Raw genomic sequence first — 18,945 nt, 5'->3', positions numbered from 1 at the left:
CTCTTTGTTTGTTAGAAATTTTGACGGTCCAAACTTGCATGCAGGAGGTCCCAGGATCAAACCTCCCGTTCAGCATTAGTAAGGTTGGTAAAGGAGACTCTGGAAAGCCACTGCTACACAGGGTAAAAAATAGCAGAGTAGATGGATAAATGATATGGCTTTGTGGAAGGCAGTTTCATATGTTTTTTGTCCTTGCACATTTAAAATATTATACAATGCAGTGTTGCCATTTCTGCTTTGATCATAAAATAAAACTTCTGACTCGCAATGAGCTGTGTTTTCCATTACTACGTTTTATTAAAACTTGGTATATAGATTATTTGACTAAAGGTGGAAAAAACATAGAAAGTGCTAATTCAAAATAATGTGCAGTTTTTCTCTGCTTTGTGCGATAAGTTCATTGGAAAAAACTTTAAGCTGTTGTTCCCAGCATAGAAAAAGAAAAAGGCCCGTGCTGAATTTGCTGATAAGTTAATTATCCTAAATAACATTTACTAAATACACCAAAAAAAGGAAATAGATTTTAAAATTAAAACAGATTTAAAATTTTATACTTCGCTAATAGATCTGTTCCTAATAACATGGTAAACCTCTTATGTGCTCATTCCATTAAATCGTTTTAAAAAACGTTTTCAGTTGTTTAGATTTGAATGTTAGCATTTGGAGATTAACTTGTGCTTTTTAACATGGCATAACTAACTTATCAAAAATTCTTTTAGGAACACCTCCCCCCCTAAAATAATGCTTTCCTATGTAGCTGGTGCTTATAAATGCTTAAGGGTGTCTGCAAGCTGCTGTTTTAATCAACTTTCCTAAATTTCAAACATCTATATTTTACTCTCTTATATGCTTTTAACTAAGGTACAGTAGATGCATTTTTTTGCTTCAGTACTAATTCAAGATGTAATATTCATTTCTTTAGAAAACAAAACATTTTTGTTGTTGTGCATGCCTAGTGTTTTGTATGTTGTATATTGCATTCAGAATATTTTTTTCCTTCTCACCTATCCACAATGCAATGCCGTTCCCATGATGCACCTCTGCTTGCTGTTTACCTGTATGTTAATTCGCTTGAATCCCATTGGCCCACTGCCATCATGTGCTCGCTGCCTGTTATTAAAAGACTCAGTCGACTGCCAAAGCAATGAAGCGACCTCTCGAAACAACTGTAGACCTGGTACTTTGACCTTTCACCTTTTGCTTTGCATGTAGCTTTTCCGAGATGCAAAATAATTTTTAATGTTAACTGAATTTTCTTGTATTATTAATTTTACAAAAATAATTTCAGTATTTTAGCCATTTCATTTTCACATGTAGTGATTGCAAAGCAACTTTCCGCCTTTCCTAACACAGTTTCATCTTCAAATATATTCCCTTAAAAGCTTTTTAAAAATCCTGCTTTTGTAATTGAAGATGCTTCTTCTATGCTAATTAATATAGTTAGCGATACAAAGATATTTAACTTTTAAAAAATGTTATGAAAGACAAGTGCTGTTTTTCTTCTACTATTTTTAGCCATATTTAAAGAAAGATCTTTGGATTTCTTTAAAAATCCCTTCAGTCTTGAAAGGCTTTTTTTGTTGTTTCTGTTTCAGTTTAATTGTTGTGGTGCTATAACTTTAGTTTAATTGTGCATTTACTATCAATAACAAAAAAAATGCCATCCATTTGACATTGTTCCTGTTTTGAACTAATGTGCATGGCAAGGCATCTTCAACCAAATGTAATATTTTAAGAGTAGAACAACCCATTACAGCTTCTGTCGCCCTTACTACTGCTACTCTTATTATTTCATTTACAGGCCTTTCCTCCTGGTGTTCTTCACACTTTACCAAAGAGGCAAGCACTTGAGAAAAGCAATGGGGCCAGTGCTGTTTTTAATCCCAGTTTCTTGCACTACCAACAGGCTCTTGCTAGTGCACAGTTGCAACAACATGCAGCATTTATTCCAACAGGTACGTCATTTTGAGAGTTTTGTTTCTTTAAATCTCCACAGCAGAGATCACTCTATGTGTGATCACATTCATTGTGCTTGGACAAATCCGTCATATTCTAACCTTTTTTGTGACCAAAAAAAATGTTACGTGGGATTATATTTTACTTCTGAAGAACATTAGGATTTCGGAAACATGTCAGTGTGGTGAAAAGGCTTTGGGTTGGATCCAGACCCACTCATTCTTAGAATAGACCCATTGAAATCAGCAAGTCCCATGGAGATTTTAGTGGGTCTGATCTAAGGGTGACTAGGCCTGGACCCAATACATTGAATGTGAACAATCTGCAGGACTGCTTATTTTTGGTCTTTCTTCATATGTGTCACAACAACCCATTGGGACGGAACACAGTCTGTTCTTGTCTCCATTGTTTTCTGTCAGCTTGAAGCATGTTTTGCAATTACACCTCTTTGCATAGGTGTTTTGGGAACTAATGAGAAGAGCCTTGAGGGACAAAGTAGGCATTCAGTTTCACTAGGAGTATGTTAAGTACTTGCAATTAACTTCCTCTGTCCTTCAAGTATATCTTGCATGGCTTATCTGTACATTTCTCAAGCAGAATGAAATTCCTACTTAACATCAACCTGCTTGCTAATAGTCAGACTCCTTCCGCTATTGCTATAAAGAACCAAAGTGACAATACCTTTCTGCAGCTAATTCACATGGGCAAGGAGAGCATGTGTTCTGCACAGTTACCCAAAGGCAACAGGTGGGATCAGGCAGTGGCAGAGAACAGGGCTTCCTGAAAATTTTCTACTTTCCCTGCTGGCCATGCTTTGGTGGACACCTGTTGGAGAGGGCAACCTGCTGTATGTTCCTAGGCTCCCTCTGCAATCTGGAATAGTGCCCCATTAGGGTTCCAGATTGCAGGGGGAGCCTATGCATGTACAGCAGGCTATCCTCCCAAGGTGTTCCCTCCTCAGCACATCGACAGGGAGTGCTCGTGGGAAGGCAGGACCCATGAGTGCAGCTCTGCTCTACGCCCTTAAACAATAGTTAGTGGTATGGTGTGAAAGCTTCAACAGGGCTATGTTAATCGGTAATGGAATCCTAGTAAGAGAAGAGTTTCATTGCCACTTTGAAGACTGAAGCCAATGCACATGTTATTGCAGCTGGTAGATTACTGTAATTAACTGCTCACATGAGTGGACTACTCACATGAGCAGTATGACACCGGATATAATTTTGGAAAGTTTCTGCTGTGCAGTTAAATAAATGCACATACATTAAAGAGTTCAAAAGAAATGCAAGCTTTGACTATAGAAAAGTAAAGTTTATGGTCCTGCCTTATTAACGATACAGAATTTGGACAACCCCAGTTCTGATGTAATGATAAACTCCAGTTAGTTTCAAATGGGACTCGCAAACTCCCAATCATTTCCTCACAAAGGAAGGGAGGAGGAGCATGCGAGGGTGAAGTTCACCTCTGCTCAACCACAGCATGCTAAACTATGTGTGAGGGACAGGGGATATCGCGAAGTCCCTCCCCTCCTAAGTTCAAGCCAATCCCCGAGCACAGGGGGAAGCAGAGAGAGTTCCGATTCCAGTGGGGAAGCAGGAAGTCGTGTCCGAGGCTCAGGCAAGGTAGAGGAGCCAGGGTCCCAGGTGGGACAGGAAGGGGCGAATAAGGGCGGGAGACCCATCCCCCCAACTCCGGAATTACGCAGAAAGAGGAGGGGAAAGAGGATGGGTCTGCCAAAGCTTTTGTGTTGGAGAAAGACGCGCCAAAAGCCATTAGGAGGTTCTGAAACCGACTGACCACATCACTCCGTGTAAATAGCAATGACTTGAGCACTGTAAATACGCAGCACCAATAAAAGAATAAAATGCAGAGCTGCGTAGCGTCGTTACTCTGAAGTAGTCCACTCCGGCCACTGTGACAGCAACCTCCTAATCCTTTTTGGGCTACTTTGGAGTTGCCGGGATGAGCGTGTCAGAGGCGGAGAAATGGCGGCAGATCGCGGAGCAAGCCCAGCAAGAACTGCAGCAGCTGTCGCTGCAGGCGCAGGGGGAATTGAAGGCAGCTAAAGAGGAGACTAAGAAGGTCCAGGACGACCGGCTACAACTTGCGGAACAGGTGAGAGCGCTTCAGGAAAAAGAGCAGCAATTAAGGGCGGTGGCGGTAGACCTCCAAAACAAGCTGGATGCAGAGAAAAACAAGGCGGGAGGGGCACCCCAAGTCCAAGTGCTGCCAGGAAGGAGAGCCGGGACCCTAGTAAGCAAGTTCAATGGAGACCCGAGGGAATTTCAGGGCTTTGAGACTGAGATTGTGTATGCTCTTGAGCTGCACCACGATGAGTTCCCTGATGATGAGCACAGGGTAGCGTTTATTGTGGAGCACCTTACCGGGGCAGCCAGGGAGTGGCTAAGACCGTTAATTGCAACAAGGAATCCTTGCATGAAGAATGTCAAACTATTTCTAGAAGGTTTGAAAACGATGTATTCGTCCGATAGTCATATGGACCAGACTAAGGAGGAACTTCATAATTTACGCCAAGGAAATATGACAGTTCGCGCGTATTGGGCGAAATTCACCATGCTGGTGCACAGATTGGGGTGGGAACTAGAGTCCCCCCCAATGCAAGCGGCGTTCTACTTGGGGTTGCATGAGGAGGTGAAGGATGAGCTCTCGAGAGGTCCCAAGCCCAGTAATATGGATCAGCTGAGCAAAGCGGCTCTGGCGGTGGGGGTGAGACAGGAATCCCGGTGGAGCGACAAGCAAGCAACGCGCGCAAAGCGGGCTTGGTTCCCACGGTCGCAGGAGAAGCCACTCCCCCAACAACCCTTTCAAGCCACGCCTGGGGCCAGTCAGGACCAGGAACCCATGCAGATTGATAGCGCGCGCGGGCTTTTCAAACCCCAGCGGCGCCAAGACGCAAGGAGGGAAGGGGTGGGAATTGCTTTCTCTGCAACTCCCCCCAGCATCTCGTCAGAGACTGCCCACATCGCAGGGAGTGGCAAGGAAAGGCGGGAACGGTTGTGCCCTCCCCCACTGACGCAGCACCACAGCAGGGAAACGGGAAAGCCTGGCTGCAGGAGACAAGGGGCGGCAGCCAGGCACAGTCAGCAGACAACAGCCCCAGCCCACCCACCCGCACAGAGAGGAGCAGAGCCAGCCCACCCCTCCCAGAGCAGGAGTGGTTCTAGAAGTGACGCTCACGCTTCCAAATGGCTATCCCCTGACAGTCCTCGCCCTAATTGACAGTGGGGCGTCAGCGAACTTCTTCTCGAGAAACTTTGCAGAAGAGCACCAGATCCAGCTTCTGCAGCTGGATTTTCCTCTGCACGTGGCAACCATTGACGGCAGAGAGCTGCTGGGAGGGGCCATCACTCATCAAACCCCCCCCATGAGAATGACGGTTGGAAGGCACTCAGAGACACTGGCATTCAACGTCACCACCATCTCAGACCCCCCCATCGTTTTGGGCATGAGCTGGCTGGCGCGCCATGACCCCTCCATAAGTTGGCACCAGAGATGCATCACTTTTGGATCGGACTTTTGCCTGGAACATTGCATGCAGCACCAACCAGGGGAGGGGCCTCCGATAGCCACGGTGGCCACCATGCACGTCAAAGGGGGTGAAGCGATACCCAAGCCGTACTGGGACCTGCAGGAGGTCTTCAGCGAAGCGGAGTCCGACCACCTACCCCCACACAGGCCTTTTGACTGCCAGATCAACCTGGTGCCAGGGGCAACTATACCCCCAGCCAAGCTGTACGCCATGTCAGACCAGGAACTGGAAGATCTGCGCGCTTTCATCGACAAGAACCTCAAGCGGGGGTTCATCAGAGAAAGCAAGGCAGCAGGGGGCAGCCCGGTCTTCTGGGTGGACAAGAAAGACACGCAACAGCGCCGTCTTGTGGTGGATTTTAGACGCCTGAATTCAGTGACAGAGCCAGTGGCTTTCCCCATGCCCAGAGTGGATGATCTCCTGACAGCGGCACGCAGGGGCAAGATTTTCACCAAGCTAGACCTGAGGGGGGCGTACAACTTGATCAGGATCCGGGAAGGCGATGAATGGAAAACCACGATGTTCACGCCTCTGGGCTCTTTTGAATATCTGGTGATGCCCTTCGGGTTGCAAGGGGGCTCAGCATGCTTCCAGGCCTTCATGCACCACGTCCTGGGGTCCCTCCTCTTCAGGAAATGCTTGGTCTTCCTGGATGACATCCTTATTTACTCCAACGACCCAGTGCAGCACGTGAAAGATGTCAGGGAGGTGTTGCAGCGCCTGAAGGAGAACCACCTGTATGTGAAGCTGGAGAAGTGCAAGTTTCACACCAAGGAGGTGGACTTCCTGGGCTACAAGCTGTCAGACAAGGGGCTGGCGATGGACAAGGACAAGGTGCAGGCCATCCTGGACTGGCACAGCCCCAGGACTCGCAAAGATGCCCAACGCCTACTAGGCTTCGCCAACTTCTACAGGAAGTTCATCAAGAACTTCTCTCGCGTTACGGCTCCCATCACTGACTGCCTGAGAGGCAAGCAGAAGTTCAGGTGGACACCAGAGGCGCAAGCAGCGTTCGAAAGCCTCAAGAGGGTGTTCGCCTCAGACCAGAACCTGTTCCACGTGGTTCAGGACGCGCCCCTACGCGTGGAAACAGATGCTTCTGATAGAGCTGTGGGCGCCATTTTGTTGCAACTGGACGCCAACAGAGAGTGGAGACCCTGTGCCTTCTTCTCCAGGAAATTGACTCAGCCAGAGCGAAACTACACAGTGTTTGATCGGGAACTTCTGGCGATCCACGCTGCGTTCCAGCACTGGAGACACTTCCTGGTGGGCGCCAAGCACCCCATCCAGGTGTGCACAGACCACAAGAACCTGGAGTTCTGGAGAACTGCCAGGGTGCTCAACCAGCGGCAGATACGGTGGGCAGAGTTCTTCTCGAACTTCAACTTCTCCATACACTACATCCCGGGAGAGCAGAATGTCAGGGCGGATGCCCTCTCCCGCAAGCCAGAGTACATGGAGGAGGAGGCGCCACCGGCACCCAGGCACATTTTCCCCCCGTCAGCATGGTCCTGCGGAGCAGCAGTGGTGAGCGAGGCAGAACTCACAGCACTGACGGCAGCGGATGAATTTGCCAACCGCATCTTCAGAGAACTGAGAGGGGGGGGAGCAGGCAAAAGACTTTGCAGAACGCAGGGGGCTGCTTTTCTACAAGGGTGCACTGTACCTGCCCACCACCCAGCTTAGACGTACGGTCCTCAAGCAGATGCACGACAACCCAACGGCGGGTCATTTTGGGAGGGACAAAACCACTCACCTAGTCATGAGACACTTCTGGTGGCCAGGGGTGCGGGAAGATGTTCGAGACTATGTACGGGGCTGTGACACCTGCCAGCGGGCAAAGGTGGTCAGAGCAGCGCCACCGGGATTGCTGGAGCCCTTAGCCACGCCACACAGGCCGTGGGAAGTGGTGTCCATGGACTTCATCACAGATCTGCCTTCTTCCAGGGGCAAGACCGCAGTGTTGGTGGTGGTGGACCTCATGTCCAAAATGTGCCACTTTATACCGTGTGCCAGGGCGGTCTCGGCAGAAGAGACAGCCAAACTGTTTGTGGATCACGTATTCAGACTGCATGGATTACCCTTAAGGGTTATTTCGGATCGTGGCCGCCAATTTGTTTCCAGGTTCTGGCGGCGGCTCATGAACCTCCTGCAGGTGGAGGTCAGCTTGTCGACGGCTAGACACCCGCAGACCAATGGACAGGCGGAGAGGGTCAACGCCATTCTGCAGCAGTACCTGAGATGCTACGTCAGCCAGAGGCAAACGGACTGGGTGGATCGCCTGCCACTGGCAGAATTTGCCTACAACAATGCGGTGCACGTCTCCACAGGGGTGTCGCCCTTTAAGGCCAATTACGGGCGCGACCTCAGATCTTTCCCAGAGAGGGAGGGGGAGGAGGAGGAGGAGGGCCCACAGGCTGAGGATTGGGCAGAGGAACTGGAGACGGTGCACCAGCAGCTCAGAGAACACTTGGAGAGAGCCAAGGAAGCGTACAAGAGGGGGGCAGATCGCCACAGGCGACCGGGGGAGGTCATTAGGGTGGGGGACAAAGTTTGGTTGTCCTCGGAGGGCCTTCCCATCAGAGGGCGATGCAAAAAGCTGGCGCCCAGAAGGTTGGGCCCCTTCACGGTCACGCAACAGGTCAACCCGGTGGCATACAGGCTGGCACTGCCAGAGGACATGAGGGTGCACCCAGTGTTTCATAGATCGCTGCTGTCGCCGTACAGGGAAAGCAGCAGGCTCCGAGACAGCGAACAAACCCCTGAGGGAGGGGGGGAGAGGGAAGGCAGGGAGCAACTCAATGAGGCCACAGCCATCCTGGATTCAAGGTGGGGGGTGGGGGGCCTGGAGTACCTCATGGCATGGGAGGATGCTCCACCGTCCCAGAATGAATGGGTCCCAGCCACTCAGATACAGGAGGAATTCCTGGTAGAAGAATTTCACGCCCTCTTTCCCCATAGACCCAAGCCCTGGCACATGGAAAGGGAGGGGGAGGAAGCACGGGAGAGCAGTTCACCATGGCGCTGGGAAGCGGAGTTTGAGGAACCAGAGCATGAGGTATGGGTGTCACCGAGATCCACCCAGTCAGAGGAAGGAGCAGATTGGCAGAACATTTTTACCCCCACCAGCTCTGACGCCACAGACTTTTTGGGATTCCCGTCCTCCCAGGCGGAAGGGGGGGGCTTGCAGGACTGGGGGGAGGTGTTCACACCAACGGGCTCGGAAAGCACTGAGTTCTTAGGCTTCCAGTCGTCACCGACACCTGGGGGGGACCTGGGGAGGGGTGAAGGAGAGCTTGGGAGGGGGGTGGATGTGAGGGACAGGGGATATCGCGAAGTCCCTCCCCTCCTAAGTTCAAGCCAATCCCCGAGCACAGGGGGAAGCAGAGAGAGTTCCGATTCCAGTGGGGAAGCAGGAAGTCGTGTCCGAGGCTCAGGCAAGGTAGAGGAGCCAGGGTCCCAGGTGGGACAGGAAGGGGCGAATAAGGGCGGGAGACCCATCCCCCCAACTCCGGAATTACGCAGAAAGAGGAGGGGAAAGAGGATGGGTCTGCCAAAGCTTTTGTGTTGGAGAAAGACGCGCCAAAAGCCATTAGGAGGTTCTGAAACCGACTGACCACATCACTCCGTGTAAATAGCAATGACTTGAGCACTGTAAATACGCAGCACCAATAAAAGAATAAAATGCAGAGCTGCGTAGCGTCGTTACTCTGAAGTAGTCCACTCCGGCCACTGTGACACTATGGTTTAGTGTTAAGTCTGAAATGGGCCAATATTTTACAAACTATAATTAAAAACAAAAAGTGAAAAATCTGTGTCAGCTTGGGTGCGATGCTGTTGTGCACATACAAGCTCTGTTAATTTTTATGTTCCTTAAAGCTACATTATTGTTGCATTTGACTCTCACAACGAAAACTGTAAAGTGAGGACATATATTCCATGTATTTTTGTAATTCAGTGTAAGTAAATGAGGCTGAGCATGCCAGATGCAGCTTAACATACCTGTGTTGGGTATGCTTATCACTCTTTTGAATATCATGAATTTTGTTACTGCTATGATTTGCGTGTGCATGCCTCCGAAACATACCTTTTAACATTAGAAGAAGCTGTTATAAAGAAAACAATGCTTATGAGATCTCCAGCTTTGGCCTAGTTCAGACATAATGCTAAACGAGGCATGAGGAACCTTTGGTCCGTCAGAGCCCCAAACAGTATGACTATGTGGGTGAACAGCTTGGGTTAGAAAGGAGTCCTCCCTTCCCTTTGTTCTTCCTGCAAGCCCAAAGAGGAGAGTAGATTGGAAGCTTTTGCTTTCTGTTTTAAACCAGAGCTTTTGATTGCATCCGAGCTTTGGGGACTTTGGTTAGATCAAACTATGGTTTGTTCAAGCAAGATAGGAGCACAAACCACAGTTTGATCCTGGCTTGTTGGAACAAACTACAGGTTAAGCCAATCAGCGTTCCCTCCCAGTTTTGACTGTAAAGAGAAGGCAACGCTTCCAGTCTTCTCCTCACAGTTTCACTAGAGAAGGGGAAAGTGTAGAACCCGAGGCTTACTGCTGCTTCTGCTTCTGCTGCTGAATCTAGCACTAAACTATGGTTCAGTGTTACTTCCCAGTGTTACAGCCCAGGCAGCTACAGTACCAATTTATTGCTAAAACATTTTCAGGATTATTCATTCTTCTTTGTTGGAAAAGGTTTCTTTCTACATTTTGAAATTATTTAGTTGCCTTATGTTATTTTACTTAGAGGGCAGTCAGGAATAAGAATTAAATCTGTGAAGGAGCTAAATATGTTCTCCTTTACCTGGTGTTTCCAACAGCTGCATTTACAAAATGGCACAGATCTAAAGAGTAGTTGCATGAATAGCATCCAGCTGCATTACAGCAATTTTTTGTATTTGAGTTTGTTTGCAATGCAGAGGTATCTTGCCCAGTAAACTATATGAACTTTGAAAGCACCCATTTTCTGCAGCTTTCCACAAAGGATCAGTAACAAATGATTTTGCCATTTGTTTCCATTATGAGAAGAGGTAGGAAAATGTAGTGACATCTAACAAAAAACAGCAACCTGAAACACTAGTGATGATGTCCGTAAAGACAATTGGACTGGAATATCTTTTAATATGTCTCTGCTGAACTTTACCCCTTTTGGCACAACTTAACTCCAATATGTAGTGACTTGGAAATTCAGATATAGATGTGGCCCGTATTTCGTTCCCAGCTAAGGGGAATCACCAGTCATTGCCTGTCAGTGTAAGTGTCAATTGAGAGAAGTGCTTGTGTCTGGTACAACCTGGAGCCAATCTTGTGATGTGCTAAAGAGAGGGAAAAGAGGGGTTGGGTGCCATGAGGGAGTTGATACTCACATGGTGTAAGAAGGCTGCAAGTCTGCTGCTACTAACACAAGGAAAATGGGAGCGTAATAAAATATATGTATCCCTTGCACAGATTCATTTGAGCAGCCTTTCAGTGAGGGGAGTACAGAGAAGTGGCTTTCTGCATTTGCAAACAAAATTTAAGAAGACACAGAAACCATTGTCAGCTTTCTTCAGTGCTCATTCACATGCTCCCACTAAGTGGATGTTAACTTTATGCAATCCTGGCATTATCTGTGCATGTGTTGTTCATCCCTGGGGAAAGCAGCAAGACTCTGATCAGTAGAACATTGCTGCTCCTGCAAGGAGTGGGTTGTAGGTAGCAGGTGAGCACTGATGCCGAGAGGGGAGAAGAGGTTGCCTGAGGTTTTCTTCTCTGAAGAGGCGATGAACAGCTTCAGCTTGGCCTACTTCACGCCCATCAAGCTGTGATTGGGGCTCACACACCTCAACAATACCCCCCCCCCCCCGATAGGCAGCCACTTTTCTGTTGAATCTGACAGGGGCTTCCTTAAATTCTATGGTTTACCTTTCTATACCTCTCATTTATTGAGCCAAGTATGCCTCCTTTACAGTGATCTAAATCTGGGTGGTCCAAAGTTTCATACCAAATGGGGTACTTCAACAATGAATCTGCGGGCTGCTCACTGCCTTGTTGCAGGGGAGGTGGGAGTGAGGCCCAAATTTGACAGTCCTCAGCTTTCTCAAAGCTGGCTGAGCAAGGCATCAAGCTTTGGGAAGGAGGTGTGAGGCTCTGGTCGGGCCCTAGAGCCTTCCAGCTCCTTCCCAAAGCTGGGAAAACACTAACTAGGATTTGGGAAGGAGACAGGAGGACTCTAGGACCCCACCAGAGCCCTCTCGCATCCTTCCTGAAGTCCAGCACCCCACTTACCTGCCTTTGGAAAGACAGCAGGAAGGCATGAAATATTGCTGAGGACCCACCAAAAAAGGCCTGGAGGGCCGCATGCAGCCCTTAGGCTGCACAATGGACTGCCCTGATCTAAATGATAATGTAAAGGAGCTTGGCTCCAGGGGCACCTAGAGGAACACAACACCAGTTAACATTTGTACAGTATATCAGTCCCATGTGAAAATGGGAATTATTATTCCTAAAACCTCTAATTGGGGGAATATGGGAAAATGCATACCCTGTTTCTCATATTTTAAGACATACCCATAAAATAAGCCATAGCAGGATTTTTAAGCATTCAAGGAATATAAGCCATACCCCGAAAATAAGACATAGTGATAGGTGCAGCAGCAATGCCGGCCGCGGCAGGAGGAGGAAAAAAAATAAGACATCCCTTGAAAATAAGCCATAGTGTGTTTTTTTGAGGAAAAAATGAATATAAGACATGTCTTATAATATGAGAAACACGGTATGTGGTTGTGGTTGTTTTTTGAACCAAGCCATGTGAAAAATACAGAGTAGCTCACTTTTCCATATTTCATATATATTGCACGATCCACTACTGCTGCCATTCACTTCCCACAAATGCTAGAGTCATCTCATTGATTCTTCCACAGTAAGAAGAAGTAAAGTAAATGGATTGTGGGCTATAGGCAAAGTTATTATGCCTTTAGCATAGTCATTTGGTAACTCGGTGCCTGGTTTGCTTTATGATCTCCAAAGGAACAGCAGCATTTTTCTTCAAATATTAGTTTCTTTGGGTTTTTTTAATTGAGCATGATAATAGAAATATTGAATTATTCACTGGAGGTTGTTGCTTCAAGACAAGGCCCTTCATAGATAGCTAGCTGTAGGTAATGTATATGGAACTGCAGGACGTGCTGGGAGTTCAAAATATTTTACATATACAGATCCTTTTTTTCTTCCTATCTGCCTATTTTCTCCTAACTATGAGGGCCCCAGGGAACAATGCATTATTGCAAAGATGCAAAAGAATATACAAAAAATATAATGGTATGCCAGGCACTGCATCAGGTCAGAAATGAAACCCACCCATACTAAACAGCACAGCCCTATGCATGTTTACTTGGAAGTGTATTCCGTTGTGTTCAGTGGGACTTACTCTCTAGTAAGTGTATTTAGGAGTATAATTTGAAGCAGACTTAGTAGCCTTGTTAATGTAGAGTATTAATGCTTTTAGGTTGCAATCCTATAGCCGGGAGTAAGTCCTGCTGAACTCAGTGCAATCTTGTTTTGAGAAGACATTTATACAGTTGCACTGTTATGCTGCAGTCCTAACCCCATTTAAGTGGGAGTAAGTCCCATTAAATTCAATAGGGCTTCCTTCTGAGTAGGCATGGTTGGCATGGCATTGCAAGCTAAAAACTATCTTTGAACATGAAACGCAGAAAAAAAACCCACCAAATTGTTTAACCAAATTGTTTAAATGATGGAGGGCAGCTCAGTGCTATAAATATTTGGAAGGAAGTCCCTTTGAGTCCAATGGGACTTGCTCCCAAGTGTTGTCTGCACAGATTTCCTGTCTGTCATGGCTGCAGTATTAACTATATTGGCTCTGAAGTAATCTTGTTTATCTTAGTACATTTTGGGGGCTTAAAACAGAGCTGCGAGTTGTAGATCGTGTTACAGACCATTGTTGGATAACCTAGACTATTCAAAGTGATTGCTTGTTAAAGAGTTAGTTCCCGTTGCTGAAAGGAAATGCTAAAGAAAAGCTTTGCCACATGGATTTTGATTAATGTGCACAATGTGTTGAGTATCTATAAGAAGAACTGTTTTAAAATAGCAAAGAAGCTATGAATTATCTCTTTGAAATTGTATTTAACTAACTTTGGCTTATCTTGGGGATGCTTGGATCTCACTTTGAATGTTAACTCTAAACAGCTAACCTGTTTCTTCCCTTTATTCACTTTTCCCACCTATCATTGCATGACACCCAGGGTCAGTTTTGTGCATGACACCCGCTACCAGTATTGGTAGGTTTCAAACTTCTTTATTGATCTCTTTTTATCGTATTCTGTAGTTTCCTTTGTTTTGAGGAACTGAAACATAATTTAGACAATTGACTCAAATCTGATGACCCATTTGGACTTCTGCTTCAACGGTTAAATTTTTCAACTTAATTGTTTAAATAAATGAAACAAAAAACCCTGCTGCTTAGATGCAACATCACTTGCTATAACAATCCCACTGCAAAAAGCACAAACACCATGAATTCCAAGCTGCTTTTCTGTTTTCAAAAGAAAAAAAAACTTTTCTATATTTTATATTGCTAGCATTATTAAACCATAAGATATTGAAAAAGCAGTCTAATTTCATTAGTGTTCTAAAGTTTCATAGTGGTGTGCCTGTTTCTTCTTTTTGCTGTGTTGTGAGAAAGTTTTTATCAATGTTTCCCAGAAATCCTAATTTTAATACTTGCAATAAAAAGTATAGAAAAGTATTTAGACCTGAAGAATATTTTCCTTTGATTGAAAATAAATCTGACTTAAGAGTTGAAACATTTGAAAAGTTTTCACTTTCTGGTTTTAAAAAAATAAAATTAGGATCAAATAGTATACTAACTAAAGCCTATAGCAGGATCTTCCAGGATGAGTGGGTTGGGATCCAGTGGATCTCCAGCTGAGCTGTGCCAGCCTAATTCCCTCATCCTTGACTCATCCAGGTCTCAGCTGGATCTGAAGCTGGTGAAAGCTTTGAACAAGAAGGGTTCTGGGGGCAGGACCAGGGAGGGGGAAATTAGACTGAATCCTAAGCTCTGCTCAGCTCATTCATGGGACTGGACAACCCAACATAAATTAAGCTAACAAAAAAGGTGATGTATCTCAAACCCCATTTTAAAGGCCTGTTTTCCCTCTGCCCAGGTAAGGTTGGCTCAGCTGCTGAACAGCTTAACTCCCACCCGCTTTCTTTATGCCAGCTTCTCGTGTAGGATAGCTCCCTAAGAAAATGGTTACAAGACAGTGAAATAAATCAGATTTCGTCCAAGAGTCATAAAAAGCAAAATGATACATCCAAAGGAGTGAATCAGTATCAAAAGACAAAACATGTAAGCTTGATATAAGAACATAAGAAACCAGAATTAAGTTTATTTCATTTTCATAATCGTACCTTTCCCATTTCAGATGGAAATAAAGCACGTTGCGCTCCTATTTCGGTGTGATAGCATAAACCAGGCACCCCCAAACTGCGGCCCTCCAGATGTTTTGGCCTACAACTCCCATGATCCCTAGCTAACAGGACCAGTGGTCGGGGAAGATGGGAATTGTAGTCCAAAGCATCTGGAGGGCCAAAGGTTGGGGATGCCTGGTATAAACTCATTCCGTTTGCTAAACCTCAAGTTTTATATTAGTCTCAATCTATGGCCAGTGATTGCCAGTTTTCTCCATAAGCAGCTGTCCATGCATATGGTGCTAGTGGATTACAGTGCTGCATCTTTCATGTAGCTAAATTGTCTGTCTCTATAATAAGATTAAATCATCCAAACCCTGACTTTATATACGTAGATAGATGGATGGAAGGCTGTAGTTAAGTGCAAGTAAGGTGTTTTGAGGGACTTAAAAGAGGGGAGGGGAAGAAGGTTTGAAGAGTGAGAGAATAAGGCAGCTAGAGGATCCTGCCAGGACCCGAAGTAGAAATAGGTGTTTGGAAGCCCCGGAAAGCAAGGCTTTGCACATTGTGCGTGCATTTTTGCAGTACCCTAAAGAAACATTGCAGCTGAGAGCTGCAAGCAGAAAAGGCTGCAGGACAAAATGGATGGGAACAGAAGTTGAGCAAGACCCACATGACCAGGATTGCTCCTGAGCCAGATATTGGGGGACAGAGGTGGCAATAGAAAATGACAGAGGGTTATTTCAGGGACCACAATCCTATATGGAGTTGGGGGGTAATATGTTCCACTATATTCTGTGGGGCTTCCTCTCAAGTGTGTATGGGTTTTTTAGCCTAAAACAGTAATGATGTGGTCATAACACCTGGGAGGAGCACTTATTTTGGAAGATTTCTCTTTTTCCAAAGTGGAAAGAGGTGACAAAAATGGACACGGAGGTGAATCCAGTAGTTTAAGAGTAATATGATCACAGGCTTGCCTAAGGATTTTAGTACCAGCTGCTCAAATATAAGAGCAGGTTTGGGTAAAGATGACAAGAAGCAGGTGTCAGAACATTATCACATGTGTGCAGGCAGGCAGAAGGTGAGAGCAGATCGGCCCAAAATTAAGTTTCTGGGATTGAAATTTCTAGGACAGTGACAGGAAAGTTTGCTAGCCAGAGGGTTTGAGAAATGTGAGGAAACGGAGCTTTTCCGCACCCTCGTTCTTCATGCATCCCTCCTGTACTCCAGAAAAGTCCCTCTGGAGGGTTAGGGACTCTTCTGGAACAGCCTTAGTCAGGAAGGGGAAACTGGGGAATAACCTTCCTTCTGCAGGAGCACCTTCAGAGTCAGGCAATTGTGATTTTTTAGAAAACTAGGTTGGTTGGGTTTGGTTTTTTTAATGAATTCCAAATACCAGTAGTTCTGTCGTATTTGGGGTGATACCTAATGAATGTGACGGGACTTTCCCATCTTCTCCTGGGCCCCACTCCCTGCCACACCCCTGTGCCCTCTATCTGCTCTTGAGGATCCATAACCTTCCAGAGCAGATTTGGGGAGCACTGGAGGGGGGGCAGGCACTGAAGAGAAGAGGGTAGGAAGGGGAAGTCTGGGGGCTGACATCACTGGGATACCTTTGTTATTTTAGGGGGGATGCCAGCTTTTCCATAAACGAACTGGCCATTTTCATGAACGCATCATTAAATAAAAAAATACCAAAAGTAACGAATTAATAATTCTTTTCTTTTCTGGGAATCGTTGATAACTGTGACATACTTCCTTTAAATTGTACCTGTAATAAGCTATTTTCCCTTTTGTTTTATTTCTCTGCCACGCTTCCTTGCTTTGCATTGTGATTGCATGCCATCTGCTGGTTTAACCCATGATGGCTTGCTGCTGCTCTGATATTCACCATGCCAAAATTCCACTGCCATTGCCATAATGCTACACACTCCTGTTCATTGCTTCCATGGCTCCCCTCCTGAAAGTACCCATGATGCACAGCGCTACGTCCGCCACTGTCTCTGCAGCAACAACTCCTGCAACAAGTGTCCCCTTCGCCGCAACAGCCACAGCCAATCAGGTTTGCTCCTTTTAAAGCTTTCTTTCACAAATCCCAAACTCTAAATGAGTGCTGGTACTTATTAAAAAAAAATTCTCCTGGAGAATTTTTTTCTTCATGTTTTTTACCCATCAAACTTTATTTTGAAGTAGTCCTTTAGCAAGTATTTGTGGACAGGTTGCACTTATTTAGAGTTAACATTTATTGCAAATAATGGTATAGCTATGTCTAATGTTGCACTGTTTGTTTTTTTGTTTCTAACACTGTGTAATTAACCCAACTCATATACATTCATTTTAGTGGTGATCTATTGGAATGATCCAATTAACTTTTGGAATTGTGGGGCGGGGTGTAATGTGTTAAATCAGTATTCAAATGCTAACTACCTTTTCTCCACACAGTAAGTATAAATAACTAGTCTTTTTCTTAAGGCTGAAACAAACTCCAAAAGGACAAAGTCAGCTGCAATAACAGTTGGATGATCTATCTATCTATCTATCTATCTATCTATCTATCTATCTATCTATCTATCTATCTACTATCTATCTTTTCCTGCCCTTCCTCCCAAAGTCACCCAGGGTACCAAACAACAAAACAGAAAAAGGAATACATAAAAAAGAGAACCAAGTATCCATCAAATGCTGGGTGTAGAGAAATGATTTTAAGTTCTGCCTAAATGTTAATAAGGGAGGAAACATACGTCTGAAAGGGTATTCCATCATCGGAGAACAACTACCAAGAAAGCCCTGTGTCAAAGCAGCAGCCAGACAACAGTAGCAGCATCAGTAACAGGGCCTCTCTTGTCCACCATAAAGCCCAAGATGGTTGATTTGTGTGTGTGTTGGGGGGGGGTATCGTGTAGGCCCTTGGATCCCAAGCCATTTAGAGCTGTGTGCATCAGTACATCACCTTGAATTGGCCCCGGTAATTCACAGAGAGTCGGTGCAGTACTCGCACCAACCTGAAAGCCACTTTCTGCACTAGCTGAAGCTCCGATGCCGCCTTCAAGGGCAACCCGCCATAAAGCACATTGCAGTGGCCCAAGCTGGGGATAGCTACTGAGGCCAGGCTATCCCAAGTCCAAGAACGGCCACAGCTGCCAAAAAGCCTAAGCTGGCCATAAGCTCTCCTAGCAACTGGGGGCTCCATTGACAGGAATCCAGGAGTACCCCTAGGCTACGAACCTGTTCCTTCAAAGGTAGAGCAGCTCCTTCTACAGCAGGTTCCTAGACACAACACCTAGCCACGCACTGCATTTCCATCTTACCAGGTTTCTGCCTCAGGTTATTGGCCCTTAATGCAGCCCATCACTGCTTCTGGGCACTGGTTCAACATAGAACTTTCTGATTTGGATGGAATGGAGAGAGAGAGTGCTCTGTGTCATCAGGATATTGGTGACACCGTGTTCCGAATCCTGATGACAACTTTCAGCAGCTGCATGTCAAATAGCAAAGGAGACAGAATAGACCTTTGCAGGACCCGCCCGCCCCCCAGCTCAGAAGCCACAGTCACTTAGTGCTGCTTTCTGATTGCAACCTTGCAAGTAGAAGGGGTAATGCAGTGCTCTTCACTTCCACTCTTGAGTCATTCCAGAAGGGCAGCATGGTCAATCGTGTTGAAAGCCACTAAGAGAGCCAACAGGGTCACACTGCAGTCTCTCTCATCAGTCAGGGCAACTAAGGTTATTTCAGTGCTAAGACCAGGCTTGAAGGCTGATCAAAATAGGACGATATAATCTGCCTCCTGCATGTACACCTGCAGCTGGCTTGCCACCTTACTCAGGGAGTGCTGCCTCACTCCCCCCCCCCCGGAATTTTACATCTACAGTGGTACCTCAGTTTGTGAACTTAATCCGTTCTGGAAGTCCATTCTTAAATTGAAACCGTTCTTAAACCGAGGCGCGCTTTCCCTAATGAGGCCTCCCACTGCCAGTGCCCTTCCACCATTCGGATTCTGTTCTTAGACCGAGGTAAAGTTCGC

General features: G+C 46.0%; 1 protein-coding gene across 14 annotated transcripts in view; it reads left to right on the top strand.

Moving 5' to 3' along the window:
* MBNL2 (muscleblind like splicing regulator 2) overlaps positions 1 to 18,945 on the top strand; it is an 84,894-nt gene that overhangs the window by 49,507 nt on the left and 16,442 nt on the right. For 3 of the 14 annotated variants that reach the window (XM_035114348.3, XM_035114350.3, XM_035114349.3), the window contains exons 6-9: positions 1,124 to 1,177; positions 1,802 to 1,955; positions 13,754 to 13,789; positions 16,892 to 16,986. In XM_035114348.3, the coding sequence (XP_034970239.1) occupies positions 1,124 to 1,177; positions 1,802 to 1,955; positions 13,754 to 13,789; positions 16,892 to 16,986 (339 nt within the window). The remainder of the gene's footprint in view (positions 1 to 1,123; positions 1,178 to 1,801; positions 1,956 to 13,753; positions 13,790 to 16,891; positions 16,987 to 18,945) is intronic. The other 11 variants (XM_035114361.3, XM_088667513.1, XM_035114358.3 and 8 more) reach the window with 9 other exon arrangements.

The sequence above is a fragment of the Zootoca vivipara genome, chromosome 4, assembly GCF_965207765.1.
Source record: "Zootoca vivipara chromosome 4, rZooViv2.hap1.1, whole genome shotgun sequence".
NCBI lineage: Eukaryota > Metazoa > Chordata > Lepidosauria > Squamata > Lacertidae > Zootoca > Zootoca vivipara.
The sequence above is the reverse complement of the archived record's forward strand: the minus strand, read 5'-3'. Positions and strand labels throughout refer to the sequence as shown.